This window comes from Scyliorhinus torazame, chromosome 13 (assembly GCF_047496885.1).
Source record: "Scyliorhinus torazame isolate Kashiwa2021f chromosome 13, sScyTor2.1, whole genome shotgun sequence".
In the NCBI taxonomy this organism is placed as follows: Eukaryota; Metazoa; Chordata; class Chondrichthyes; order Carcharhiniformes; family Scyliorhinidae; genus Scyliorhinus; species Scyliorhinus torazame.
In genome coordinates this window covers 57616044-57642463 of record NC_092719.1, presented here as the reverse complement: position 1 = coordinate 57642463, position 26420 = coordinate 57616044, and the positions used below count along the sequence as shown (strand labels likewise).

Genomic DNA, 26420 nt, shown 5'->3' with positions numbered 1-26420 from the left:
CGGGTGGCGTCCGCGGTGGAGGCAATGGGTGCGACGGTGTCAGACATGGGGAACGGTTTGCGAGGCCTGGGGCCTTCCGTGCAGGCGGCGTCTGTGGCCCAGGAAATGGCTGCCCTCTCACAGGAGGCCATGAGCCAGTGCCAGCGCCAGATGGCAGAGGCGCTCAACGCCATAGCCCAGTCTCTGCAGGCCATGGACCAGTCTCAGCAGGCCATGGCCCAGTCTCAGCAGGCCATGGCCCAGTCTCTGCAGGCCATCGCTGAGGGCATCGGCGCCAGTGGCCATGTGCGAGCCGGCGTCGCACTGTCACAGACAGGGTTTGCCAACACCCTGGGCTCCATGGCTGCAAACCTGCAGACCCCTGTCGATACCAGCACGGGCCTCCAGGACTGGCAGCGCCAGATGTCGGGGGGGGCGTCGGATGGCCAGTCCGTTCGCATCCCCCACCCATGTAGAAGCCTGGGGGCCATCGGGCACCCCGAGGGAGGAGGAGGTGGTGTGGTCCGTCCCGGCTCCCTCTGTAGGGGAGGTCCCGGTACACCGCGACACCTCGGACTCCCCCCCTTCCGTCCCAGGTGCATCGGGTGGGCAACGGGCAGGACAGGCTGGCAGCTCGCCATCCCAGTCGCCCGGGCTGCAGCCTGGCCCATCTAGGCCAGGACGCCCCAGGAAACGGCCGCCAAAGGGATCCAGTGTCAGAGGGCAGGAATCACAGGAGTCCACCTCCAGTTCTGCTGTACCGTCTGGGGAACCACGTAGACGTAGTCAAAGGGCCCGTAAGGCCAAACAATTAGACACTGAGTAAGTTGGCACGGGTGCAGGGCACAGATGAGTTTTAGGGGCTAGGGCACGTGCATGAACTCCTTTGGTTATTAAAGTCAATGTTACACCTACCGAAGCTGCCTTTGTGCTCTGTCCAAAGTGTGCGGGGGTGTCATGTACGTTGAGCGCAAGTGTGTGTGTGAGGGGTGGTCTTACCTCAGCCCCAGGTGAGTCTGCCCCCTTCCCCCTGGGCCGCCATCAACATCCTCCGGGCAGAGGACGGGACCGTGCGCTGCAGTGTCACAGCCGCATGCAGGGATGGTCCGGGTGGATGGTGGTACTGTGGCCATGGGTCAGACATAGTCCAACGATGTAGAGCCAGGAGCTCATCGCAGGGCGGGTTGTCATCATCCTCCATGGCCTGCGATAGACACGCGTCCACCCGCAACTGTGTGAGCCCGGCCCGTTGTGCCGCAGGTGGATCGGCAATGGGGGGGGGGGGTGGTGTGCATGCGGGTGGGGTGGGTGGGGTTGGGGAGGGGGGTGAGGGTGCTTGGTGGGTGGATGGGTGGGGGGTGTGGGTGGTCGGCTGTTGCCATGGTGTGCGGTCTGTGGCCATACTACCCGATTCCCACGCCCATCTAGTCAGTGAAGCGGGCGTCTATCAGTCTGTCCCGTGCCCGCTGGGCCAGCCGGTAACGGTGGACAGCCACCCGCCTTTGTCTACCCCGTCTGCCCTGACCATTGCCCCCATCCCCCTCATCTGGGAGGACTGGGCCTCTTCCTGCTGCTCCTCCACTCCGCCCTCCTCTGCCTGCGGCACATCGCCCCTCTGCTGGGCTATGTTGTGCAGGACGCAGCACACCACAATGATGCGGCCGACCATATCTGACCGATACTGGAGGGCGCCCCCAGAGAGGTCCAGGCACCTGAAACGCATCTTCAGCACGCCAAAGCACCTCTCTATCACTCCCCTTGTCGCTACATGGGCATCGTTGTAGCGGTTCTCCGCCTCATTGCGTGGCCTCCGTATAGGCGTCATCAGCCACGATCGCAATGGGTAGCCCCTGTCGCCCAGCAACCAGCCCCTCAGCCGGGGATGGCGTCCCTCGTACATGCCAGGGATGGATGACCGCGACAACACGAATGAGTCGTGTACACTGCCTGGGTGACGGGCGCAGACGTGCAGGATCATCATGCGGTGGTCGCAGACCACCTGTACGTTCATCGAATAGGTCCCCTTCCTATTAGTGAACACGGCCCTGTTATCTGCAGGTGGCCGCACGGCGACGTGCATCCCATCGATCGCGCCCTGGACCATGGGGAACCCGGCAACGGCAGAGAAGCCCACGGCCCGGGCATCTTGGCTGGCCCGGTCCACGGGGAAGCGGATGTAGCGGTGCGCCATGGCATATAGGGCATCTGTCACTGCCCGGATGCACCGATGTCTGCGATATGCCGGACAGGTCCCCACTCGGTGCCTGGAATGACCCCGTTGCATAAAAGTTCAGGGCCACCGTAACCTTGACGGACACGGGGAGAGGGTGTCCCTCGCCAGTGCCACGCGGTGACAGGTGTGCCAGCAGGTGGCAGATGTGTGCCACGGTTTCCCGGCTCATCCGGAGTCTCCTCCTGCATTCCCGGTCCGTGAGGTCCTGGTATGACTGCCGGGGCCGGTACACACGGGGCGCCCTCGGGTGCCTCCGTTGCCGTGGGGCCGCGACGTCCTCCTCCCCCTCCTCGTCCTGTCGGTCAGGTGTCCCTCCAGCCTGGGCGGCTGCCGCCTGCCCCTCTGCGGCAGCCTGCGCCGCCTCTCTGGCACGCTCCTCCTCCTCCTCCTCCTCCTCATCCAGGGCAACATAGACATGAACGGCTGCCACCACGGCGGCCAACATCGCTGGATGATCTGAAAACATGACGGCCTGGTGGGGGGGGAGGGGAACGACGACATGTCATCATTGCCCATATCCCCTCCTCCCCCCAGCCAGGTGGCATGGACCGCATGGGTCCAACTGTTGGAGGCTGGCACCTGGCCAGGTGGACCAACTCACTTGCCCTCCCATCCCCCTCCTCGGCACGGACCCCCCCCCAACCTCCACCCCAGCACGGACCCCCCCCCAACCCCCAACCTCCACCCCGGCACGGACCCCCCCCCCCCCCAACCTCCACCCCGGCACGGACCCCCCCCCAACCTCCACCCCAGCACGGACCCCCCCCAACCCCCAACCTCCACCCCGGCACGGACCCCCCCAACCTCCACCCCAGCACGGACCCCCCCCAACCTCCACCCCAGCACGGACCCCCCCCCAACCTCCACCCCAGCACGGACCCCCCCCAACCTCCACCCCGGCACGGACCCCCCCCAACCTCCACCCCAGCACGGACCCCCCCCCCAACCCCCAACCTCCACCCCAGCACGGACCCCCCCCCAACCTCCACCCCAGCACGGACCCCCCCCCCAAACTCCACCCCGGCACGGACCCCCCCCAACCTCCACCCCAGCACGGACCCCCCCCCAACCTCCACCCCAGCACAGACCCCCCCCCCAACCTCCACCCCGGCACGGACCCCCCCCAACCTCCACCCCAGCACGGACCCCCCCCCAACCCCGAACCTCCACCCCAGCACGGACCCCCCCCCAACCTCCACCCCAGCACGGACCCCCCGCCAACCTCCACCCCGGCACGGACCCCCCCCAACCTCCACCCCAGCACGGACCCCCCCAACCTCCACCCCAGCACGGACCCCCCCCCCAACCTCCACCCCAGCACGGACCCCCCCCCCCAACCTCCACCCCGGCACGGACCCCCCCCCCCCCCCCAACCTCCACCCCGGCACGGACCCCCTCCCGGCACTCCCCCGGAGCCCAGCCTACTCTAACCACCCCCCCCCCCCCCCCCGCCGCACACACACACACACAACCCGAGACACACCTCTCCTCACGCAATCAGACTGCGGCCACGCCATTTCCTGCCCAGAGCCAACCCCCCGGGCCGTCACTCACCTCCACGCTGGCCGGCGTGAGCCTGGAGCACCGGGTCACGCCGATGAAAAGGAGGTTTGATTCACGTCGACGTGAACGGTCATCACGTCGACGGGACTTCGGCCCATCCGGAAGGGAGAATATCGGCAGGCCGAAAATCGGCTGCCTTTCGCAGACCCGTGACATTCTCCGCGGCAGCGGCGCCATTAACGCCCCGCCGACTTTTCTCCCTTCGGAGACTTCGGCGGGGGCGGGGGCGGGATTCACGGCGGCCAAAGGCCATTCTCCGACCCTCTGGGGGGTTGGAGAATGACGCCCATCATGAATTAAAATGCTAAACCATTATCAATTGTTATGAAAACCCATCTGGTTCATGAATGTCCTTCATTCAGAGAAGGTGTCCTTGCCTCTCCTTCCCATAACAATGCGGTTGACTCTGAACTGCTCTCACTTGAAGGCAATTATGAATGAGTCAGCCAGCGACACCCACATCCAATGAACAATCTTAAAGTGTAGACTAGGTATTCAATCTGGGCAGAGTCCCATTTCTAGGTTGCTGCTCCCAGATGGTAAAATGGCAGACTGAGGTTTTACCAGTACAGCAAGGCAATATTATCTGTTCCACGAGCTAGAGGATACCACGTCACATGGCTCCCACTTCTTCCTCTGCCGGGTTCAACCATTAATACATGAAAGGAAGGTTGTGGAGTCCTTGTCTAAGTAGGCTTTGGTTGGCCAGGCTTGGTTTATGAAATGCTGATGGTCTTTGCATAGTTCCCTTTGGATTTGATCTCTGCAATCCACAGAGCCCATTAGTTTCTCTTCAGAGATAACAAAGTGCGTGTTTCTGTGATATTGCCAGGAAGTTCTTTTTCTTTGACAGTCATAGGCAGACATAGCTTCAACCATTTTGAAAGGAATTCAGCTTTTAAATATTAGAAGTTAGCTATGGGAATATCTATATATATTTTACAAAAATATATAGTGTGAGGTCTCAGTCCTCTGTCAGTGGAAATATACTATACTTAGCATTGATATTACGAGACCTCCTCAGAAAGAACAAGAATGAATTTAAGTGACATTATGGGCAGGGTCTCTGGCCTCACAGCTGCGTGTTTCTCAGCGGCGGGAGGCAACGCGTCATTCGCTGGTGGCAGGATTCTCTGTTCCTTCCTTCCTTGGAATTCCCATTGAAGCCACCCAATGCCGCCGGAAAATCCAAGTGCTGGCGTGACCAGAGATATCCACTGCCAGCGAACGGCCTAGAATTCCGGCCTATATCTCGCAACACCAAAAGTAATCGGTGCAGTTGTATTTACATTTGCCACATTGGACATTATGTTTTCAACTATTCTTCTCTCAAATTAATTTTGTAGCTTTGTGGAGCACAAGGGAATTTATCCTGTGATGAAGATCGATGTGGAGGAGCTCTATGTCGTGACATGTTTGGAAATAAAGTATGTGGTGCCCCAAACTGTAGCGGAGCTCTGTCAGAGGCAAACGCTGCAAAAAACCTAACTGATGATACAAGGGACCAGATGAACGATCTCTTAGGAAAATTGCAGAACACAATAAGCAGGGTGACCATGTTTTATAGTTACAACATTTTTTCTCAAGAACTATTCCAATTAGATTGCTTATGCCTAGAAATTCAGAAAGGCTTTAACTTTGCAAACTAGTAAACTAGCTTTCCTTTTTTTCCTTAGATTGGCTCCCTCAGAAACATGACAGAGGAAACCAAGGAAAAGGCAATCAAATTATCCCATGAGGTAAACAAGACCAAGGATGCAATTGAAAAGGAAAAGCAAGAAAGCAAAGCCACAATCAATAAAGTGAAAGAGTTTCTCACAGGTACTCCTTCCCTGTTGCCACCTTTATTGTACTTTCTTCCCAGAAAGAAGACTCATTTGATATCACAGGCAACTAGTACCTCTTGGACCTATAGCCCAGTAAACAGATCAAGGGAGAAGGAGAAAGAGAAAATTGCAGAAGAAAAGTTGGCAAGGAGGACAAACAAGCTGAATTTGATGAGGGGAAAGAACAATTGCAGAAATAATCAAACATTTGGGGCAGCACGGTAGCATAAGTGGATAGCACTGTGGCTTCATAGCACCAGGGTCCCAGGTTCGATTCCCCGCTGGGTCACTGTTTGTGCGGAGTCTGCACGTTCTCCCCATGTGTGCGTGGGTTTCCTCCGGGTGCTCCAGTTTCCTCCCACAGTCCAAAGATGTGCAGGTTAGGTGGATTGGCCATACTAAATTGCCCTTAGTGTCCAAAATTGCCCTTAGTGTTGGGTGGGATTGCTGGGTTATGGGGATAGGGTGGAGGTGTGGACCTTGGGTAGGGTGCTCTTTCCAGGGGCCGGTGCAGACTCGATGAGCCGGGTGGCCTCCTTCTGCTCTGTAAATTCTATGTAAATTCTATGAATAGGTGGATTGGGCATGATAAATTGCCCTTAGTGACCAAAAAGGTTAGGAGGGGTTACGGCGATAGGGTGGAAGTGAGGGCATAAGTGGGTCGGTGCAGACTTGATGGGCCGAATGGCCTCCTTCTGCACTGTATGTTCTATGTTATAAAGGAAAATTTGGTTCCTAAGCTGCTGCAGGCTTAGAAATGTCATGCTAAGAGAGACCAAGGGTGGGATTCTCTGATTCCGGAGCCTTTTATGCCGGAGACAATAGGCCCCTAGGAGCAGCGATCCTGCGCCACACAGGGGGCCAGCACGGCACTGAAGATCCTCAAGCTGCTCCATCTGCCGATACCGGCGTCAGGACAGGCGCCACGGGTCTGCGCATACGCACTACGTCTGGCGCGAGTTTGCGCATGCGCGCTGCCGCAAATTCACGCATGCGCATGGATTGCCTTCTCCGCGCCGGCCCCGACGCAAATAGCCAGAGAGCTACAGGGGCCCGGCGCGGAGGAACATAGACCCCCACCAGGATAAGCCCACCCGCCGATTGGTGGGCCCCGATCGCGGGTCAGGCCACCGTGGAGGCCCCCCCGGGGTCGGATACCCTCCCCCCCCCACCAACAGGCCCCCCCCCCGCAACATGAACGCCGAGTCCCGCCGGGTAAGACCACATGTGAACGGTGCCGGCGGGACTCGGCCTATCTCGTCGAGCACTCGGCCCATCGCGCGCGGAGAATCGCCGGGGGGGGCCGCGTGGAGCAGCTCCCGACCGGCGCCAATGGCGCCGGTTCTCCTGTCCTGGAGAATCGGCGGACCGGCGTCGGGGCGGCGTCGTGTGAATTGCACCTCTCCCCCCGGAATGACTATATGTTCCAGCCGTTCTGAAATTTTTACTGTGGTGTTGGGTGCTCTGAAGTACAGACGAACCAACACGGTTGCGATTGGTACAACGCAGTTTTATTCCAACTAGTTATTTACACATCTGTCTCGGTACTCAGCACGTGGTGACAGTGTGAGTGTCTTGTTAATGAGGTCCTGGCCTTGTCCTGTCTCCAGATGGACTCCAGGAGGTGTTGTGTTTCTTGTCTTATACTGTGTCTGCTCTTGTCTGTGATTGGCTGTCGTGTTATGTGTGCTAATTGGTCTGTTGGTCTGTCTATCATGATGTGTGTGTTGTGATGTGTGTTTGAATATCATGACATCCCCCCTTTTTTACAAGATTATGTGCCTACGTGGTTATAAATATAAATGTGTCCTGAGTGCAGCTAAAGGTGTGTGTGCGTGATATTTACAGCATGTACATGTGGCGTAACTATATACAAGGGGCGATGTCAGGTGTGACATGCTAATGAGGTTGTACCATAACAAAAGAAGAAGAACGTTGAAATTTGGACCGATCAAACGAGGCCTGGAATGATAAAACAGTGACATGTTACAATACAGTAGTTGCTAAAATTTGACGTGTGAACAGGCTCATAAGTCCAGTCTAGTAGGTGGGCGACGAATTCGGGTTGACCACCTCAAGGGTGGGTCGAGAACCACCGGCTGAGTAGCGAGTCTGGCCATGGGCGGCGACAGAAGGGGCATGGTATATGGCAGCTCCACAAAGTCGCTATCAGGAACCAGTGGAGGACACGGCGTCTGTGTATGGTTCCGTTGCGAGCGTGGAAGTAGGCGAAGGGCTCGGCGATTGCGCCGACGCACGGATCCATCCGGCATGCGTACCAGGAACGAGCATGGAGCCACACGTGGGAGAACTTCGGCAGATGCTGACCAGCCACCGTCTGGTAGGTGAATGCGGACGTTGTCTCCAGAGGCCAGGGAGGGAAGATCAGTTGCCCTTGTGTCGTTGGATCTCTTCTGGCGATCGTGCTGCAGTTGCATCCTATGCAGTACCGGAGCATGGTCTATTGTTGGTGCCAGGATGGAAGGCACAGTGGTTCTGAGGGCGCGATCCATCAGCAGCTGTGCTGGCGAGAGACCCGTGGCTAGTGGGGCCGAGCAATAGGCCAGCAGGGTGAGGTAGAAGTCCGATCCGGCAGCAGTAGCCTTGCAGAGGAGCCGCTTGGCAATGTGAACGCCCTTCTCCGCCTTTCCGTTGGACTGGGGATGCAGAGGGCTGGACGTCACGTGTGTGAAGCCATACGAGGCCGCAAAGGACGACCATTCATGGCTGGCAAAACAGGGCCCATTGTCCAACATGACAGTCATCGGAATGCCGTGGCGAGCAAAGGTGTCTTTGCAGGCCCTGATGACAGCAGACAACGTCAGATCATGCAGGCGTATGACTTCTGGCTAATTGGAGAAGTAGTCCACTATGATAACATAGTCCATGCCAAGCGCGTGAAATAGGTCGACACCCACCTTCGCCCAGGGGGACGTCACCAGCTCATGGGGCAGAAGCGTCTCAGGAGGTTGCGCCGGCTGAAACCTTTGGCAGGTTGTACAGTTGATCACCATGTTGGCAATATCATCACTGATGTCCGGCCAGTATCCCGCCTCTCGGGCCCTCCGTCTGCACTTCTCGACCCCCAAGTGGCCTTCGTGTATTTGATCGAGAACCAGCTGGCGCATACTGTGCGGATCAGAAGCCCATTATGAAGGCCTTCAGAAGGATCCCATCAATGATGGCTAGGTCATCTCGTACATTATAGAACTGCGGGCACTGCCCTTTGAGCCATCCTCCCGTCATGTGGCGCATCACTCGCTGTAAAAGGGAGTCGGCCGCTGTCTCTCGGCAGATGCGGGCCAGACTGGAGTCGTCAGCTGGCAGATTTGCCGCTGTCAAGGCTACCTGTGCCTCGACCTGACATACGAACCCCTCCACATCTGGCGGCGTGCTCACTGCTCTGGATAGGGCATCCGCCACGATGAGGTCCTACCCTGGAGTGTAGACCAGTTGGAAGTCGTACCTCCTGAGTTTAAGTCGGATGCGCTGGAGGCGAGGGGTCATCTCGTTCAGGTCCTTGTTTATTATGCTGACCAGGGGGCGGTGGTCAGTTTCGACCGTGAACCGTGGAAGACCATAGACGTAATCGTGGAACTTGTCTAAACCGGTTAGCAAGCCCAGGCATTCTTTTTCGATTTGCGCGTAGCGCTGCTCTGTGGGGGTCATGGCCCGCGATGCATAGGCAACCGGGGCCCATGACGACGTGTCATCCCTCTGCAGGAGCACTGCTCCAATGCCGGATTGGCTGGCATCAGTTGAGATTTTGGTGGGACGAGACGTGTCGAAGAACGCCAACACTGGTGCCGTGGTGAGTTTGCGTTTGAGCTCCTCCCATTCCAGCTGGTGTGTGTGTTGCCACTGGAACTCTGTAGATTTTTTGACGAGGTGGCGCAGAGTCGTTGTGTGGGAGGCAAGGTTGGGAATGAATTTCCCTAGGAAGTTGACCATGCCAAGGAAGCGTAGGACAGCCTTCTTGTCGGCCGGCTGCGGCATGGCTGTGATGGCGCTCACCTTGTCTGCATCCGGACGGACCCCTGACCGGGAGATATGGTCCCCCAGGAACTTCAATTCGGTCTGGCCAAAGGCGCACTTGGATGCTTCGGTTGAGGCGCAGGCCGTTTTCCCGTATGCGGGCAAAAACGCGTTGGAGACGATGTATGTGCTCCTGCGGTGTGATGGACCAGATGATGACATCGTCCACATATACGCGCACCCCTTCGATGCCTTCCATCTCTGCTCCATGATTCTGTGGAAGACCTCGGATGCCGAGATGATGCCAAATGGCATCCGGTTGTAGCAGAATCTGCCGAAAGGGGTGTTGAAGGTACATAGCTTTCAGCTGGACGGGTCCAGTTGGATCTGCCAAAATCCTTTAGAAGCATCCAGTTTTGTGAATATCTTCGCTTGGGCCATTTCACTGGTGATCTCCTCCCGTTTGGGTATGGGATACTGTTCCCACATAATGTTATTATTAAGGTCTTTGGGGTCTATACAGATGCGGAGCTCACCAGAGGGCTTCTTGACACACACCATGGAGCTGACCCATGGCGTGGGCTCTGTGACCCTGGATAGGACCCCTTGGTCCTGGAGATCCTGCAGCTGCAGCTTGAGGCGGTCTTTAAGTGGCGCAGGAACCCTGCGAGGTGCGTGAACGACCGGGATGGCGTCCGGTTTGAGGCGAATTTGGTAGGCGTATGGCAGTGTTCCCATGCCTTTGAATGCCTCCTGGTTGTGGGCGAGGAGCGATTGGAGCTGTGCGTTGAACTCTGCATCCGGGTAGTCAGACGTGCCGTCTGGAGAGAGAGATAGAATTCATTGCACAAGGTGGAGAGCCTTCCATGCCTGTGCGCCCAGCAGGGAGTCCTTCGATGAGCCAACTATCTCCAACGAGAGTGTGGCCGTGTGTGTTTTGTGTGTCACCTGGAGCTGGCAGGATCCCATGGCCGGGATAACGTTCCCGTTGTAGTCGACCATCTTGCACCGGGATGGCTGGATTGGTGGTCTGACCTTCATGGCATAGAATGCTGACCATGCTATGAGGTTGGCGGAGGCGCCAGTGTCCAGGCGGAAAGTGATCGGCGATCGGTTGACCGTCAGGGTGGCACTCCATTCATCGGCCGGATTGATGTTGTTGACCCGGTTCACATCAATGACCGCAACCCGGAAGGCGTCTTGGTCATCTGTGTCGTCGGTTTGGATGTCGTGATGTGGAGGCTGGATGGTCCGCACGTGTCTGCGAGGTTGTCGGAGATGTGGAAGATCCACAGGTTGAGCCGCTCAACAGTAGGCAGCGTAGTGGCCCATCTTGCCACAGCGTAGGCATTGTCGGGTTTTTGCAGGACATTGCCCTTTTAAATGTGCAGCTCCACAGTTGCCGCACGTCATGACGTCATGGCGTTCGTTACGCCACTGCGCATGCGCAGTTCAGTCTTGCATCGGGCGCGCCTGCGCAGCACGTCCCTCAGTGTTGCCGTAGGTTTTGGCGCGCACAAACGCGGGAGGCCTCAAAAAGCGCGCGAAACGGCCGCCCTCGTCCAGGCCGCGGGCCGGGAGAAACTCGATTGCCTGGATGCGTTCAGCCTCGTGGGCGGCCTGGCTTGCCGATTCGATCGCTTGGGACCCCCTCCATGCCGATTCGGTCGCCTGAAATTGGGCATAGCGGCTGGTCGCATTCTCATGCAGGACACAGGCTTCAACTGCAGATGCTAAGGTCAGGCCTTTAATTTTTAGAAGCTGCTGGCGTAGGCCACTGGAGGCAACGCCAAAAACGATCTGGTCCCGGATCATGGACTCTGAGGTGGTGCCGTAACCGCAGGACTGCGCGAGTATGCGGAGGTGCGTCAGGAAGGACTGAAAGAGCTCATCCTTACCTTGTAGGCGCTGCTGAAAGATATACCTCTCAAAGCTTTCATTGACCTCAACGTTGAAGTGCTGGTCGAGCTTGTGGAGGACCGTGTCATATTTAGATTTGTTCTCGCCTTCCGCGAACACCAAGGAGTTGTATACATCGATGGCGCGCTGACCTGCGGTAGCGAGGAGCATGGCAATCTTTGTTTCGTCCGAGGCGCCCTGTTTTTCGTTGGCTCGCATGAACAGTTCGAGTCGCTGCTTGAAGAGCTTCCAATTGGTGCCCCGGTTCCCAGCGACTTGGGACGGCTGCGGTTTGTTGTGGGTGTCCATGGCTCAGGATGGCAGATTTGCCGGTAAGTATCGATTCACTCACTGCTACCATGTGGCGTTGGGTGCTCTGAGGTATAGACGAACCAACACGGTTGCGATTGGTACAACGCAGTTTTATTCCAACTAGTTATTTACACATCTGACTTGGTACTCAGCACGTGGTGACTGTGTGAGTGTCTTGTTAATGAGGTCCTGGCCTTGTCCTGTCTCCAGATGGACTCCAGGAGGTGTCGTGTTTCTTGTCTTAAACTGTGTCTGCTCTTGTCTGTGATTGGCTGTCGTGTTATGTGTGCTAATTGGTCTGTTGGTCTGTCTATCATGATGTGTGTGTTGTGATGTGTGTTTGACTATCATGACATTTACAACCCGATTTATTCTTGTGCAGTGGCTGGAGAAAGTGAGGCAACTTTGCCTTTGAAGATTAAATGGGACAAGAAATGTTCATGATTTAAGTGTACAGAGTTATGAAATCAAAGGCCTGAATATCAAAAGAGTCGGTGCGGAACACCCCCCCCAAAGCTGCCCGCTGCAAAATTACGAGTGTTGATTGACCATAAGACAGGGCACCCACCCCTCGCTCGGGAGGATGTCCCACCTTAGACAGTTGCCTGAGAAGTCCGTCACAAACGAATGGCATGCTGCCGAGAAACACGCGGCTGGGGTACTGGAGAATCCGGCCCTACATCCCAGGAACCAGATGACCAAGTCTCATGGGGAAAGGGGGTAGGTAGGTCCTGGGAGCTTGTGACGGGGGCTAGCGGGGTCTCACGAGGTAGGCCAGTAAAATGGAGATCTGGAGGTCACCAGGCCTTAAGGATAGGGCGTCCCCAGTCAGAAGGGGGCTTCTGATGGAAGCTGTGAGTACTCTAAATTTAGAGTACCCAATTCATTTTTTCCAATTAAGGGGCAATTTTAACCTAATCAATCCACCTACCCTGCACATCTTTGGGTTGTGGGGGCGAAACCCATGCAAACACGGGGAGAAAGTGCAAACTCCACACGGACAGTGACCCAGAGCCGGGATCGAACCTGGGACCTCAGCGCCGTGAAGCAGCATTGCTACTCACTGTGCCACCGTGCTGTCCTGTCTCTGCAATTTCATGACCCCCTTTCACCTAAAATCCGACCAGGGAGGGAATGTAAAATTCAGACCAAAGGGCTCCATGGTATTTAATTTTCCATGTTAAATCATAGTAACGATCTTGCACCTGTCGGGAGTGCAGACAGCGCAATGAGCACAAAACAATGCGAGGCCCGGAAAACCGGAAACTCACCAGTGAGATCTCATTTGCTGAATCTCTCCGTCAATGGCCTAATGAGGTTCCCACCCAGGAAGGTCGGGAACCTCATTTCAATCAATTTTAATATAAATAGCGGGATTTCCCGACATATCTTCCACATTTGGAATTCCACCCATCCCCCTCCCACCCAGTGTCAGGAAGCAGTGCCAGGGAGTCTTCTGGTCTGGGTAACTCCAATTGAGGGGGGGGGGGCCTTATCAGTTGGGGGAATTCCCTTTGTGCAAAGAACAAAGAACAAAGAAAATTACAGCACAGGAACAGGCCCATCGGCCCTCCAAGCCTGCGTCAAACATGCTGCCCGTCTAAACTAAAATCTTCTACACTTCCGGGGTCCGTATCCCTCTATTCCCACCCTATTCATGTATTTGTCAAGAAGCCCCTTAAACGTCACATCGTCCCTGCTTCCACCACCTCCTCCGGCAGCGAGTTCCAGGCACCCACTACCCTCTGTGTAAAAAACGTGCCTCGTACATCTCTAAACCTTGCCCCTCGCACCTTAAACCTACGCCCCCTAGTAATTGAAATCTCTACCCTGGGAAAAAGTCTCTGACTATCCATTCTGTCTGTGCCCCTCATAATTTTGTAGTGTCCTCTGTGTCAATGGGGGGGGGCATCTCTGTGTGCTTGTGTGGGGTGATTCCTGTGTTACCATTCCGATTTCTCCAGCCCTGTCCCATCAGCATGCCGGTGAGGGCAACGTCTCTAGATACTTTGTGCACAGAGTGCTGGATTATCTGGGGAGGAACGTCGGCTGTGCAGCCTACGGTGCTGCACGCCTGGTTTTGCACCTCAGCCAGCACTCTGTGCACAGGATGGAAAATTCCACCCTCTGTTCCTGAGGATTTATCCAATTTTCAAAATTGCATTGTCTTACAATTGGCAAGCCTGGCCTATAACAGTCGGTGCGTCAGTCATTATACTATAGTACGTCAGCTCAGTTTGTAATAATTACACCAAAAATAGGCACCTACCAAACTGGTCATCAAAATACAAGATGTGACAGCATGAGCTTATGATCATAGCAATGATAATTCTACGAAAGGTGTTTTACAAACGTGACCTTTCCTTTTTTTTGCACTTTCTCTTTCGATTCAAGCCAACAGTGTTTCTTCTGAAGACATTGAAAACATTGCAAACTATGTTCTTTCCATCAAAATACCTATTACTCCTGAGGAAGTGAAAAACAAAAGCAAACAAATTCAGGACATTCTTTCCGAAATTAAAGACCTAGATAAAGCACTGGAAAAACTGAACCGCCACTCCGAAGAAGCAAAGATCCTTTTGAAACGTGCAATAAAAGCAGAGTACGTAGGGTTTTACTTAAATAACCTGCATTGTGTTAATTATTATTCTGTAATATACTGGTGACAGTTTACAGCCCCTTGCACTCTTCAATTTTTATTCAGAATATTTCTCTACAGCAAACTGGTTAAATATTCCCAAGATTGTCCCATCCCAATCGTAACTACAACTAAAAGAGAGGAAAGAATCTGTGACTTTATTTTGATGTCCCATGATCAAACCCGTGTACACTGTTATTTTTGAGTGTGGTGCATGGGAAGCGGATCTAGTTAAAAGCTATCCCTGTTGTCCTGTTACCCATTTAAATAGACGTGTCGTGTGTGCAAAATTGTTCATCTTCACATAGCCGGAATGGCTTAAGTATATAGACAATGAAAACAACAATTTTCAGTATTGTCATTTTAATGTAGAAAATGTCTGTTTTATTGAAGCAGGAATGGATGCTCCTTGTGGAGGAGTTCGGAGCGATGATTGAAAGCATGATCAATTTTATTTTTAATTTTTCCAATTAAGGGGCAATTTAGGTTGTGGAAATGAGACCCATGCATTATAATTCTTATAGCAAACAATTTTCATTTGGTCCCAGCTTCCAATGGGTTGCTTCCTACTTACTTTTCTAGTTGGTAGCCTCCGATCCCAGCATGGACTTTCACTGTGAAGGTTATACTATAGATTCCTTCCTCTGGTTTCAGGCGAGACAAATCTGCCAGTATCCTGTAAATCGCCTTGAACTTGGGTTTCAGTCCCACGTGCAAGCTCACACCTGTGTTATACATGGTGAACAGACCAGCATTTTCTCTTCTTCACATCCAGGCCAGGCTATTTCTATTGCCTGCTCTCTTTGCCTCTCAAATGACTGCAGACCACATAAGACAAAAATCTTGTCTGTTGTGATATTCATGGATTCATAGGGAAGCTTGCAACCTGATTTCAACAATGGCTTCCTCTACCTCTTCCCCATAGCAACATCTACTTATTGTTGACTCAGAAACTGCTGTCATTCTCTCAAAGCATATATACCATGCTCCTTCTTCTCAGTAAAATAAGCTGAGCTCTCCTTTGGGGCGCGATTCACCGATCGCGGGACCAAGTGCCACCCCACAGGCCGCCCCCCGACCCTTCGCACAGAGTTCCTGCCGGCAGCGACCAGGGGTGAACGGCGCCGGCGGGACTCTGCCGGCGTCGGGGCGGCGTGGCACAGTTACAGTGATTCTCCGGCCCGGCAGGGGCTGGGAGAATCGTGCCCTTGACCTGTAAAACAATCAAATCCCCCAGACTTACTGCCAGATTGACTGCAGAACAGATCACATAATCCCTTTCTTGTCCCCTAAATTTAAATCTGCAGTCCCAAAATGTAATAATTCTGTAAATCAAAAGAAATAATCCTAAAACATAATAATCATGTATGCCTCACAATAGTTTATTTTTAAATTTAGAGTACACAATTTGTTTCCAATTAAGGGGCAATTTAGTGTGGCCAATCTACCTACCCTGCACATCTTTGGTTTGTGGGGGTGAGACCAATGCAGATACGGGGAGAATGTGCAAACTCCACATGAACAGTGAGCCGGGGCTGGGATTGAACCGGGGTCCTCAGCGACGTGAGGCAGCAGTGCTAACCACTGCTCTACCGTGCTGCCCTATACGCCTCACACTAGTAATAGGCCACGAATAATGCAGCACCTAATGAATGCGCTATCCCCCCAATGATCTCATAATGATTGAATTTAACAGACATGTGCAAATGTCTTATTCAACTGCTTATTCAACAGGGGCTGTTTAGCACAGGGCTAAATCGCTGGCTTTGAAAGCAGACCAAGGCAGGCCAGCAGCACGGTTCAATTCCCGTAACAGCCTCCCCAAACAGGCGCTGGAATGTGGCGACTAGGGGCTTTTCATAGTAACTTCATTTGAAGCCTACTTGTGACAATAAGCGATTTTCATTTTTCATTTCATTTCCTGGCTTGCCTATGGCATAATGTCATCTGAATACAAGATCTGTATAACATTGTTTTAACATTAGCTATTGGACGTAAATCTTTTACATTTGAAAAGTGTCCTTGTGCGTTAACCTGCCTTCCAATTCCAATTCTCTTCCTGCACACAGTGGTGTACTAAGGCAGACCTTTGTCTGCTTCCCCATAGCTAATAAATCACGTAACAGGTCGCTAGTCTGTCACCAGGGGCTTATAGCTTGAGGGGCGCCACTCCACATCAACGGTAGCTGACCAGGAGTCTTTTCCACTTTTAACACCAGCCATTGTCGTGTTTGGAAAGATTTGCAAGTTAATACATTCAACCTGTTTGACCACATCACAATTGACTTGCCTTCGTACATCAATACTGTGGTAAATCTTATATGTGAATTCTTAGGAACGCGACTCAAAGGATCCCCAGCCCAAAGCAACTAAAGAAAGACCTGGACGATATTAAAGAAGTCCAAAAGAATGTCAAAGACACAGTACAGAAGATCACTGATAACCTAAATGATGTGCAGACTAAGATTTCACAGGTAAATGTGCAGGATCTTAATTCTGATTAAAAGTTTTAATTAGTAACTTTGAAATCTAGATATTTCAGAGATGCTGGATTTCTTTATCAAATATGCCTGGTAAGCTTTAATTTGCCTTAATCCTGTTGGATAATATTAAACATTTAATATTATATTTTTCCTTCTGTTTTCATTTCTGAAGTGGTAGCTTGAATGGATTACGACAGGCAATAGAGATGACACTTGGTTAAGATACTTATAAAATGATGTGACCCTGTCACAAGGACTTGAATGATATTACGAACAATAAACTGAAATGCAACAGTGTCATCTTGCTTGTGTACATTCCCAATTTCTTTTTAAGATACAGGTCAGGGTTTGTTCCCCCAATATGGGGTGAGAATGGAGGTGGACAGGGGCATTTCAGGCTGCAGGTGCACTGATTTGCTGGCACCATCTACCTCCAAGCCATTCTAGGGAAGAGCATTGTGGAGTCAGAACAGCTCCCCACCCAAAAGCTGGTCTTCCAACTTCGAAAGCCCACCCACAGTGCCTAATTGAGAAGCGAAAGTGCCCAATTGAACTATTTAGATAAAATCACTGTCAGGTGCCTACGTCTGACATAATGCAGAGTCAAGTCCCCTGTTTGACCTCACGTTGGGTTACAATCCAAAATATAAGATGCTGCCCAGTGTCTAGTTTCCAATTTTGCGTTATCGTTTGAAGGATTCATTTTACATTAGCTTCACATAATGCTGCCATGGCAGCAAGTTTGAAAGAGGCAATTTCTACAGAAGGCAGATTGTTTGATAACTGCTGAGAAATGGAAAAGCATTTGTCAAGATACTGTTTTGTCCATTACAGGTGTTAAACTTTGTTCTGCAGTTAATCATTTTTCATGTGTCTGAAAGAACTGTGTAGATTAATATAGACCTCAGAGGAATTATTGTTCGAGTCATTAAGTGGAGCAATATCATAACAAGCCCATTTGAATGCACGTGCAGTGAGATTACATATATCAATCGCCTCCCAACACTTCAGTTTAAAAAATTGATTTTTGTTTGTATATCCGTCACTTTTTAACTGGTGCACTTTTTTAACATGGATGTTACAAGGACAACCCTCTGGACACCTAGCATGAATACTATATCCAAGGACTTTTGAAAATTTAAGGCCAGAGTTGATGTCAGAGAGAAAGAAAACTTGCAATTATATAGCACCTTTCATGACTCCCAAGCACCTCAATGTGACTTGCAGCCAATGAAGCACTTTATGAGTCACACAACAAAATCCTAAAAACAGCAATGTGATGATGACCAGTTAATCTGTTTTTGTGATGTTTTTTGGAGGCTAAATAATAGTATTGTGATCCTCAGAGAGGCCAATAACTTTCAAAAAGAGATAAAAATTTCTCAGTGACCAACACAAATGAATCACACATCGAGATTTCATGTTTTAAGACTTTTACTTTAACAAACAAAAGTCAACATCAATTAAATATTTCTTAAGAGTAAACACAGAAAAGGTGTTCCTCAATAACATCTTAACACAAACAAAAACTAAGTTGCATCTTTATACAACAGCACATTCTCAGTAAATAAGTATCCTTGTATTTAAAGTTCCAAATGTCACCTGTCAATTCAACAGGTTCTCACCTCCCTGGCCTACCAGGGTAAATCTGCCAGAGTCCTTGTACACAAAGTCCCCTTATGAGCATACTTGAATGAATCTCCAGTTGTAAGTTGCCCACTGGTGATTATTTCATCTCCAACTCTCCCAATAAGTTTTGTTCCTGTGAACAAGGGTTCAACTATCACAACCACTCTACCTGGGTGATTAACCCCAAAACAATCCTTTTCTTCTGCCTCAAGTGTAGGCATTTACTTTTGGTCTGACTGCACCAGAGAGTGTGCGTGTCTGCAAGCAGACCTTGTTTTATCTTAGATTAAAAGAGAGAGTTTAAAACTTTTTTTGTTTATTTTTTAATGAGATGTGGCCGACAATGGCTGGGCCAACATCTGTTGCCCATCCCTAATTGCCCTTGAGATAATGGGGAGCCACCTTCTTGAACCACTGCAGTCCATGTGCTGCATGTATTACCACAAGGCTGTTGGGAAGAAAGTTCCAGGATTTTCACTCAGTGACAGTTAAGGAACGGTCATCTAGTTCCAAGTCAGGGTGGTGTGTGGCTTGGTGGAAAGTTGCAGGTGGTGGCGATCCCTAATATTTTCTGCCCATGATCGTCTAGTGGTCGAGGTTCGACGTTTGGAAACTGTTGTCAAAGGAGCCTTGCTGCAGTGTATCTGGTAGTTGGTACATTGTGCTACCACTATACATCAGTGGTGGCAGGAGTGATTGTTTAAGATGGTGGCTGTGAGCGCCAATCAGATGGGTTGCTTTGTTCTGGATAGTGTCAAGCTTCTCAAATGTTGCTGGAGCTGCACTCTTCCAGGCAAGTGGAGAGTATTCCGTCACACTCCTGACCTTGTAGATGTGGACAAGCTTTGGGGAGTCAGGAGGTGAGTTCCATGCTGCAAAATACCTCAACTCTGACCTGCTCTTGTAGCCACAGTGTTTATATGGCTGATACAGTTCAGTTTCTGGTCAATGACAACACCCAGTGAGTTGACTGTGGAGGGATTCAGTAATGGTAATGCCGTTGAATGTCAAGGGGTGTTGGTTAGATTCTCTCTTGTTGGAGACGGCCATTGCCTGGCATTTGTGTGGCACGAGTATTACTTACCACTTATCAGCCAAGCCTGAAGAGTGTCCATGTTTTGCTGCATATAGACACAAAATGCTTCAGTATCTGGTGCTGAATATTTTGCAATAATCAAAAAACAACCTGACTTCTGAAGGAGGGAAGGTCATTGATGAAGCAGCTGAAGATGGTTGGGCCAAAGACAGTACCCTGAGGAACTCCTGCGGAAATGTCTCGGGACTGAAAAGATTCACTGCCAACAACCACAACCAACTTCCTTTGTGCTATATATGACTGCAACAAGTAGAGATCGTTCTACTAATTCCCATTAACTCCAGGTTTGCTCAGACTCCTTGACACCACCCAGCTGCCTTGATATCAAGGACAGTCACTTTCACCTTCCTCAACTGTTTTTGTGAATGTTTGAACTAAGGCTGTAAATGAGGGCACAAGCTGAATGAACCTGGTGGAACACAACTGGGGATCAGTGAGCAAGTTATTGCTGAGTAAGTGCTGCTTGTTAGCACTGTCACGGAATCCCTCCAACACTTTACTGATGATTGAGAGTAGGTTGGTGTGGTGGTAATTTGTCCTGCCTTTTGTGGACAGGACACAGTTGGACAATTTTCCACATTGCTGAGTAGATGTCAATGTTGTAGTTGTAGTGAACAGCTTGGCTAGGGGCACGGCAAGTTCTGGAGTGCAGGTCTTCTGCACTATTGCCAGAATATTGTCAGGGCCCGAAGCCTTTTCGGTATCAGTGCTTTCAGCCAGTTCTTGATATCACATGGAGAGAATCAAATTGGCTGAAAACTAGAATCTGTGATTCTGGGTACCTCTGGAAGGAGTCTATTACCCTCTTATAGTGGTCCTACCATCAGACAGATTGCCAAACCCACCTGCTCTTCTTTGAAATGGTGTCAAGGGATCTTTTACATCCAACTGAAAGGGTGGATGGGGTATTAGTTTAGGACCGCTCCCAAAAGGCAGCACCTCCAACCATATAGCACTCCTTCAATACTTCATTGGAGTGTTATCCTAGGTTTTCAAACTCAAATTCTGGAGTGGAACTTGAACCCTCTAAAGCAAGAGTGCTTTAGTGACCGCAGACGAGACCGAGGTGAATGGATAAAAGAAACTAGATTTGTTACGAAGTAATAGTAAGTACAAGACTTCAGATCCCAGCCGGGTCTGAGATGTCGGTTCCACACTTGGCCGGCCTTTATGTTACAGGTGATGAGAGTCCCATGGACCCCCTCACCCCTCAGCGGGGGAGCTCGTACTCAATTGATTGACATCTATTTCTTCTCTGACCTCTCCCAGAATTCTACAATGTCCTTTCCAATTTAAGTTGCACCATTTTCTTTCTGTATTCCTCATTTGTAGTTATCCTCAACCTATCCAAGTGCACATATCCTTCGCCTACACTGTTTCACTTCCTCCTCCATACTCTTCTTTGAAAACCAAAGCAAAATATTCACTTAGTATTTGTCACTCCTTCATCCTGCAAAAGATTCCATTTTCCATTTATAATCACTTTCTCCCTTTCTATATGATTCTTTTACTTTTTGTATTATTAAAGTCCATTATCGTTTAACCTTCAAGTGACCTGCCAGTATTTGGTCATAGCCTTTCTTAGCATTTCAGATACTTTTATTTCCCTTCCAAATGCCCCATACGACGGATGATTTTCTTTTGCATATCCACCCTGGCTTTGTCATACACCTTTTTAATTACGATGTCTTGCAATACCAAAACGTAATGCCAGCAAATAAAGGATCATTAACTTGCCATTTTCCTTGACTTACAACATTCAGGCTTTCATATTTTAACCTCCTCTTGACAGGCTGGCCGGAAAATCGAGTCATGTTTTGACAAACTGATGGATTTAATGAACAGTGTTACAAAGTTACAAAATGAAGTTGAAGAATTGGAAAACAAGATCAGTAACAACAAGAAGGTATCTGGGATGGTAATGAAGAAAGCGAGTGAAGCGAAGACTCAGGCTGAGGAAGCTGAACAAGTAATTATTTTAATCTTGTATTTCTGAAGGTATCGTTTTACTAACTACTCATGATTCCTACATGGAGTAGTTGAGATGACCCACTATGATGTATTTAACGAGAAGCTAGATAGACACATGAGAGAAAAAGGAAAAATAAGAAGCGTTGATCAGGTTAGGTGAAGAAGAGCGGTAGGTGTGTGCAGAGCATATACACCAGCATGGACCTATTGGGCCACGCGGCATTTTTACATGCTGTAGGTAATATGTAATATTGTGAGTAAAAATTTATAATATTATGATGCTTGTTATCATAACTACTAGTTGGTGTGACAGGAAAATACCAACAATCAACAATTCTTGATGCGAAACCCACGTACAACAGGTCAGCACATTTTATTTTCCATTCTGGGGCCATGGTTCAAAGCAGACCAATGAGAATCACATTTTCCTCAGTGATTCAATTTCCACAGAGTTATATTGCACTAGAATGGAAAGCTAAATTTCACACATACAAACAATGATGGGTCTATCCAACTAGTTGCACACATAACTGTGATGCCTTGACCCCAGTATTTACAATATCTCTTCTTCTTGAGCAGTCCCTCAGTGTCAAGGATGACTTGCTTGCACTCCGGGGAGACGAGTTCTGCGGTGGCTGAATAGTTCCATCCTGAATCCACAGACTCTGCCACAGGTTTGGCAGGTGGTGCTTGATGAGGTGGGTGGGTGGGATGATCTGTATTCTGCGCTATCCTTCCACTGTTTACGCTTGGCTCCACCCTACGACGTTCAAGGTGATTGGCGCAATATACAAAATGCAGAGATGTGTGATAACCATTGGGGTAAAGAAGTCAGAAATCCTGGACACATGGAAATACTGACAGAGTTCACACAGGAGGCCACCATCGTTTTCTTCTGTTCACCATCTAATAAATCAGACCGATAGGCCGGCTGGCTGCTGGGCAGATAAACCAGCCTTACCTGAATAGTTAACGCCATTTTTGCTTTCAAGGAAAGGGGGAGGGGGAAAAGAGAGGGGGGGAAAGGAGGGGATGGGAAGGGAGGGGAGGAGGGAAGGGGTAGGGGAATAGGGCAGAGGGACAGGGCAGGGAAAGAGGGGATGGGTAGAGAAAAGGTAAAAGAAGGGGAGGGGGACAATAAGAGGGGTTTTGGGAGGGGATAGGGAGTGTGATGAGTGGGAAGGGGAAAAAGAGGAGGGAGCACGCAGTTGTGGGTGTTGTGGGGGGGGGGGGGGGTGACCCTAAACACTGCGTACATAATCAGCTGGAATTAGGAAAATGTTGGCTGTATATTGTCATGAGAGGGTCCCTTTAAGAAAAGTGTGTTTTATCAAATGGCTGCAGTGATGTCATTGTGTGGGTGGAGCTGGGCTGTGATTCTGTCTTTTACTTTCGGTTTGAGCTGGAAGCTACTTTGTGGCTCTGAGTTTTTTGGTTTCGTTTTCAGTTGGGAGCTGCATTCATACAAAGAAGGTGTATATTTGGTCTCTCTCTCCGCATGCTAAAGAATGTCTCCAGGCCACTTGGTAACTTCAAAGTAATGCCTGTTTTCTTTAAGGAATTCAAACCTACTGTTTTGTAGAAAAAAAGGTGTTTGGCTTATGGATGTTGTTAGGAAAGTTAATAAGGGTTACCTATAGAGTACTGTATCTTTGGGGGGGTATTTGTGTTGGTAGTTGATAAGATGTTTTCTGTGTGTTTATAAAACGCTAACTGGATTCATAAAATGAACATTTTTTTGTTTAAAAATACTTAAGATCTCTGTTGCATAACACCTGGAAAGTGGGCCCTTGTGCTTCTCATAACCAAACTCTATTAAAAGTTGCAGGTTAGGTGAACTCCATGATATATTTTGGTGTTCTCTAAACCCTGGACCATAACAATATATAGTGATATTTTGTTGTGACCACTGCATAATAATAACCTTTATTAGCATCACAAGTAGGTTTACATTAACACTGCAATGGAGTTACTGTAAAAATTCCCTAGTCCAGCACCTGGTCTCACAGAGGGAGAATTCAGAATGTCCAAATCAAAAAACAAGCACGTATTTTGGGACTTGTGGGAGGAAACCGGAGCACCCGGAGGAAACCCACAAAGACACGGGGAGAACGTGCAGATTCCACACAGACAGTGGCCCAAGCCGTGAATTGAACCCGGGTCCCTGGCGCTGTGAAGCAACAGTGCTAACTACTGTGCTACCATGCCACCCTGCAGGATGGCAATTGATGACCATGATGTAGCAAGTATGGTTCAGAGTGATAATGATTGCTAAAGTGAAAATGAAGTTGAATGATAGGGAGAGAATTGCTTCTGAGGGAAGGTGATATAAAATAAAGAACAAAATGATTGCAACTGAAAACAATCGACACCAAATGACGGCAGCATGATTGCTGTTGTGTGCAGTTGACGTCAAAGGAAAGCTGTTGAAAGAAAATGATGTCAAATGATATGAAAAAGTCTGCGTCAGGGCCCAGAACTGGGGACCAGTCCCAGCAAACGGTGAAGAAAAATGCGTGGAGATCAGGAGGGTTAGACTCTGACAATCAGGAGGGAGTGGAAGATTGGGCATTAGCTCGTGTGGGGCATGGGGTTACCATGGGAGCCAGTTTGGTGCATTTGGTCAATCCTGCCAGCGAAGAGGGACAATGGTGAACAAAAAGGAAGCCAAAACATTCTAATAACAACAACAGAGAAGCACTTACCTTCTGCGAAGAGCTGCTCCCATCTCCTTTTAGCTTCTAGGTTTCCCAAAACCTGCACATGGCTGTACAACTTAAATAATGCTGCCAACTACCAAGGGAACATGTGATATAAGTATTGGAATAAAGTGCCCAGTCTCTCCAAAACAGGACATGTTGTCCAATGTTGTAAAAATGGTGGTTGGTGACAGACTGGAGATCCAGTCCCCAATATTAATCCTTCTGCCATTAATTTTGGGTCTGGTTAATATCAAAGTGTATCACAATACCCTCCCCTCACCATCCAAAAACATGTGATTCCCCTGAAAGAAGTGAAAACCAGGTAAAAACACAAGCCAATTTGTGGGGGAAATGTTGGGAAATTCCTCCTCCACTCCTCTAGGTTATCAAAACTAGTGAGATTGTCACTCTGGCCCCATTCATGTGTGATAGTATCTACCTTTTGTATGAGGTGATATGTTAACCAACCATAATAAGACCCAGCTCTCCTAAGGAATTTAACAAACCTTGGTCCTCCTCACAAGTGGCCAGCCAAACCAAGTATTCATTTGGGAAAAGAAGTATCCTGGGGGCGATTCTCCGATATGGAGGCCAAGTGGTCGCGCCGTCATGAACGCCGTCGCGTTTCACGACGGCGCGAACAGGGCCCGGGCATGACCTACTCTGGCCCCCACGGGGGCTCCAGCATCCCGCCGCGCCAACCCGCGCATGCGCAGTTGGGCCGCGCCATCCTGCGCATGCACGGGGAACGTCTTACGCACGCCGACCCCTCACCAACATGGCGCCGGTGTACTGGGGCCACGCGCGGAAGGAGGTAGGCCCGGGGCGAGGGAGAGGCCGGCCCGCCGATCGGTGGGCCCCGATCGCGGGCCAGACCCCATCGGAGGCCACACAGGTGAAGGAGCCCCCCTCCCTCTCTCACAGGCCGACTCCCCAGTGTTCCCGCAGAGTTCCCACCATCAGCGACCAGGGGTGGACGGCGCCGGTGGGAACCTGTCGTGTCATAGCGGCCGCTCAGCCCACCCGGGCCGGAGAATCGCTGCTCGCTGGTTCGACGAGCGGCCCGGTGTGAATCACACGCCGCTGGTTTCCGGGGGGTGGGAGAATCGCGTGCGGGGGTCGGGGCGGTGTGGCACGATTTGCGCGGCACCCCGGCGATTCTCCCACCCGGTGTGGGGGGGGAGAATAGCGCCCAATAAACCTAGGGCGATATTCTCCCCCAACGGCGCGATGTCCATCGACTGCCGCCAAAAACGGCACCAATTCGACGGGCATCGCGCCGGCCCAAAGGTGCGGAATGACATCTCCGGGCGGCGCATGCGCGGGAGCGTCAGCGGCCGCTGACGGCATTCCCACGTGTGCGCAGTGGAGAGAGTCTCTTCCGCCTCCGCCATGGTGGAGGCCGTGGCGGAGGCGGAAGGGAAAGAGTGCCCCCACGGCACAGGCCCCCCCGCGGATCGGTGGGCCCCGATCGCGGGCCAGGCCACCGTGGGGGCACCCCCCAGAGTCAGATTGCCCCGCGCCCCCCCCAGGACCCCGGAGCCCGCCCACGCCGCCTGGTCCCGCCGGTAAATACCAGGTTTAATTTACGCCGGCGGGACAAGCAATTTCTGGGCGGGACTTCGGCCCATCCGGGCCGGAGAATTGAGCGGGGGGTCCCGCCAACCGGCGCGGCCTGATTCCCGCCCCCGCCCAATCTCCGGTACCGGAGACTTCGGCGGGGGCGGGGGCGGGATTCACGGTGGCCAACGGCCATTCTCTGACCTGGCGGGGGGTCGGAGAATGACGCCACAGATCTGGGGCGAAATTCTCCGGTATCGGCGTGATGTCCGCCGACTGGCGCCCAAAACGGCGCAAATCAGTCGGGCATCGTGCCGCCCCAAAGGTGCGGAATGCTCCGCATCTTTGGGGGCCAAGCCCCACCCTTAAGGGGCTAGGTCGGCGCCGGACGAATTTCCGCCCCGCCAGCTGGCGGAAACGGCCTTTGGTGCCCCGCCAGCTGGCGCGGAAATGACATCTCCGGGCGGCGCATGCGCGGGAGCGTCAGCGGCCGCTGACGGCATTCCCGCGCATGCGCAGTGGAGGGGAGTCTCTTCCGCCTCCGCCATGGTGGA

At 51.3% G+C, this 26420-nt stretch overlaps 1 protein-coding gene across 2 annotated transcripts in view; it reads left to right on the top strand.

Moving 5' to 3' along the window:
• The window catches only part of lamb4 (laminin, beta 4), a 195876-nt gene that overhangs the window by 166418 nt on the left and 3038 nt on the right, over positions 1 to 26420 (top strand). For both annotated transcript variants that reach the window (XM_072471583.1, XM_072471584.1), the window contains exons 29-33: positions 5122 to 5325; positions 5452 to 5596; positions 14182 to 14389; positions 16761 to 16899; positions 21426 to 21602. In XM_072471583.1, the coding sequence (XP_072327684.1) occupies positions 5122 to 5325; positions 5452 to 5596; positions 14182 to 14389; positions 16761 to 16899; positions 21426 to 21602 (873 nt within the window). The remainder of the gene's footprint in view (positions 1 to 5121; positions 5326 to 5451; positions 5597 to 14181; positions 14390 to 16760; positions 16900 to 21425; positions 21603 to 26420) is intronic.